Source organism: Neopelma chrysocephalum, unplaced genomic scaffold (assembly GCF_003984885.1).
Source record: "Neopelma chrysocephalum unplaced genomic scaffold, ASM398488v2 Primary Assembly neopelma1_88697, whole genome shotgun sequence".
Classification (NCBI taxonomy): domain Eukaryota; kingdom Metazoa; phylum Chordata; class Aves; order Passeriformes; family Pipridae; genus Neopelma; species Neopelma chrysocephalum.
In genome coordinates this window covers 1-2,820 of record NW_020917828.1, presented here as the reverse complement: position 1 = coordinate 2,820, position 2,820 = coordinate 1, and the positions used below count along the sequence as shown (strand labels likewise).

Here is a 2,820-nt window from a genome sequence, read left to right as displayed (position 1 = left end):
TGACTCTGCCTTTAATCTTTGAGATGCCTCTGTTGTAATTTCCTGAGCATTTTCTGTTTCAGATCCCTGAGATATTTCCATCTCGTTCTTGATGTGTGGTTCAGTCTGACTTGATGTTTCCTCAGTTTTCTGAATGTTCTGTGTGTTTTCATCAAGTGTGACCCCACAAGTGTCTGCTTTTCCTTCAGCTGAGTGCTTTCTGTATCTAGTACTTCTTAAAGACTTAACTCTTTTCTCTGTTACCTGTACTTCAAGTTTTGTTCCCTTTTCAGGTTCTTCTGCTGTGACAGCCTCAGAATCCTTGCCAAAAGTCCGTTCATCTCTTTGTAGGACCTTTGCTGGTGGGTCTTTACGAAGCCTCCTTGTTGTTCCATGAAGTTCTGCTGAAGGATCTTGTTTCACTTGGTCATTTCGAGCTCTTCGTCCTCTTTTAGGTGGAATCGGTGGTTCTGTGTTTTCTGCTCCTCTGGTCCTCTTCCTGGGTGACAGAAGCACTTCTTCACTGTCTTCTATACCACTGTCATTAGATTTGCTATCAGGTTTATTTACACCTGTTTGGAGCTCACAATTTTCCTTCTGAATGTTACCAGTTCCTGTCTTTTTGGCTGGATCATCTCCAGTTTCTAACATGTCATCGACGCCACACTCTTGCAAAGGCTGTTTCATATTTGCAGGCTCTTCTGGTAGCACTGAAGAACCTTCAACACAAGACTCAAGAGCCTCACTTGGATGTTTCAACTCCTTCAGTTCTTTCCTTTTACCTCTTCCTGGTCTTTGAGTAGCTCCATGTGGTTCCTGATCAGGGTGCTTTGAAACGACTTCTTGTAGGCAACACTTTGTTCTCCTTCCTCTTCCTTTGTTTTCAGGTGTGATTGCTCCCATCTCCTCTTGGGTGCTGAAGGTATCCAGACTTTGCAATTCTTTTAAATTCACATCCTTTTCATTCTGCTTTGCTGCAGCAGGATGGACAGTCTTCCTTGGCCTGCCCCTTCTTGGTCTGTGGGGAGACTGGTCTGCACTAGTTGATTCCTTTTGTGGAGAATCTTCACCTTGGGGAATATTTCCTTTATTTTCTAGAACAGGGTAAAGAGCACAAAGAAAAGTTAGACATTATTATGCCTGATCAAAGTATCTGTGAGTTTCCATTTTCCTAACAGTCACCTTTCTCAAACAAATCACGCAGTATCTTAATTTAAAAATAAATAAATATTTTAACCAATTCCTACATGAAAAGATCAGGCTTCTGATCAAAGTTCTTTGGTTTATTTGGTAGACATCATTCATTACTTTCAACTATCCTCTTGAAAGTCTTTGCAAAGATAATCTGAAGTGGAAACCTTAACATTAGGTTTTCACACTAATACGTTCACCTGTCTCCAGGGGAAAAAGGGATCTTAGCTCAGGAATTAGCAGAGCTCTTTGAGAGCTTTAAACAAGATTTGAACTTCATGGTAACATGTATTACTTTTTGTGTTCATTATTCCTCTAAACAAAGTGTACTCACCATGTTTATGACTGGAATTAGAACAAGGAGGTGTAGAATCTTGCTGAGAATCCATTATTGATCTGACCTAAGGGAATAAACAATAATCAATAAATGCCTACCTGACAGGACAGGAAATTATGGAGCCAACCAATACAAAATGTATAGTAATACTTGTAAAAATTCTTGGCAAATCCTTTCCCCTAAAAATGAAATCAACTAGTTTTATAACTCCATCCATATATCTGACAAAAGCACACAAATGTAGCAAACAATTCTTGCCATCTAAAGTGGTGTAGCAGTTTTTAAAGTGAAAAACAAACACTGCAGAGTTAAAAAGTAACATTAACTCTATTGGTTGGCAAGTGTCTAAATGAGTGCTCAAAGGGAATTGGGGTACTGAAGAAAAACCTGAGTGTTTTGCAGCATTTTATTGTAGTTCTAAGCACTAAGCCCAGTGATACTCAACATTTTATCTACAGAACATGAAAATTAGCACCAATAAAATTGGCAAATGACACAAGTGATGACGCTGTGAATTGTAAGGTCAGAATGGTCACTCAGAGCAACCTCAGGAGCTACTTACACAGGGTCCCCCCAAAGAAAATATATATTAACACAGGCAAAGGCAGCTGTCTATAAAATGCTCTAAGATACATGAAGTCATACTAGGAGACCTAAGAATTCATTTCAACCACAGGCTTCAAAGTCTAAACACATCCCTTCCAAAAGCTAAGGAAAGAATTTTACCTCCATTTCCTCCGGTGTATCAAACATTTCTGTCATTCCAACATAGTCCACTTCACCATCAGAAGGTTTCTGCCTGGGCTCTGCCATGAGCCTTTGCAGCCCCATAAAATCCTCAACTGGTTGATTCTTCTGTCTGGGAGACCTCACCAATCTGCTGATACCAAACATGTTTTCTATGGGTTGAACCTTTTCCTTTGGTGTCTTGAAAATGCGGCTGATCCCAACCATGTCTTCAACTGGTGGGTATTTCTGTTTTGGGGTTTTCTGGACTGAAGTAACACCTGCCATGCCTTTTACTGCTCCCCTCCTTTGTACCGGAGTCTTCAGCAACCTCTTAAGGGCAATTTCATCTGTAATGGGTTCTGGCTCTTGCTGTGGGGTTCTCATGAGCTGCCTAATGCCAGACAGGTCCTCTACCGGTTCTGGCTTCTGCCGCGGGGTCCTCAGCAGCTGCTTGATGCCTGACAAAGCCTCTGCAGGCTCCAATTCCTGCTTTGGGGTCTTCATGAGCCGCCTGATGCCTGACAAAACTTCTGTAGGCTCTGTGTTCTGTTTTGGGGTCTTCAAGAGCTGCTTGATGCCTGACA

The 2,820-nt window shown here is 41.4% G+C and overlaps 1 protein-coding gene across 1 annotated transcript; it reads right to left on the bottom strand.

The window, feature by feature from the left end:
• Nucleotides 1–243: 243 nt before the first annotated feature.
• LOC113979766 (proliferation marker protein Ki-67-like) lies at nt 244–2,814 on the bottom strand (the record flags this gene model as incomplete). Its single annotated transcript, XM_027707059.1, has 3 exons — nt 2,234–2,814; nt 1,505–1,571; nt 244–1,073 (listed from the first exon to the last, which is right to left on the bottom strand). Coding segments are annotated over exons 1-3 (1,404 nt in total), but the record flags the coding sequence as incomplete, so codon positions are not given.
• Nucleotides 2,815–2,820: the final 6 nt, after the last annotated feature.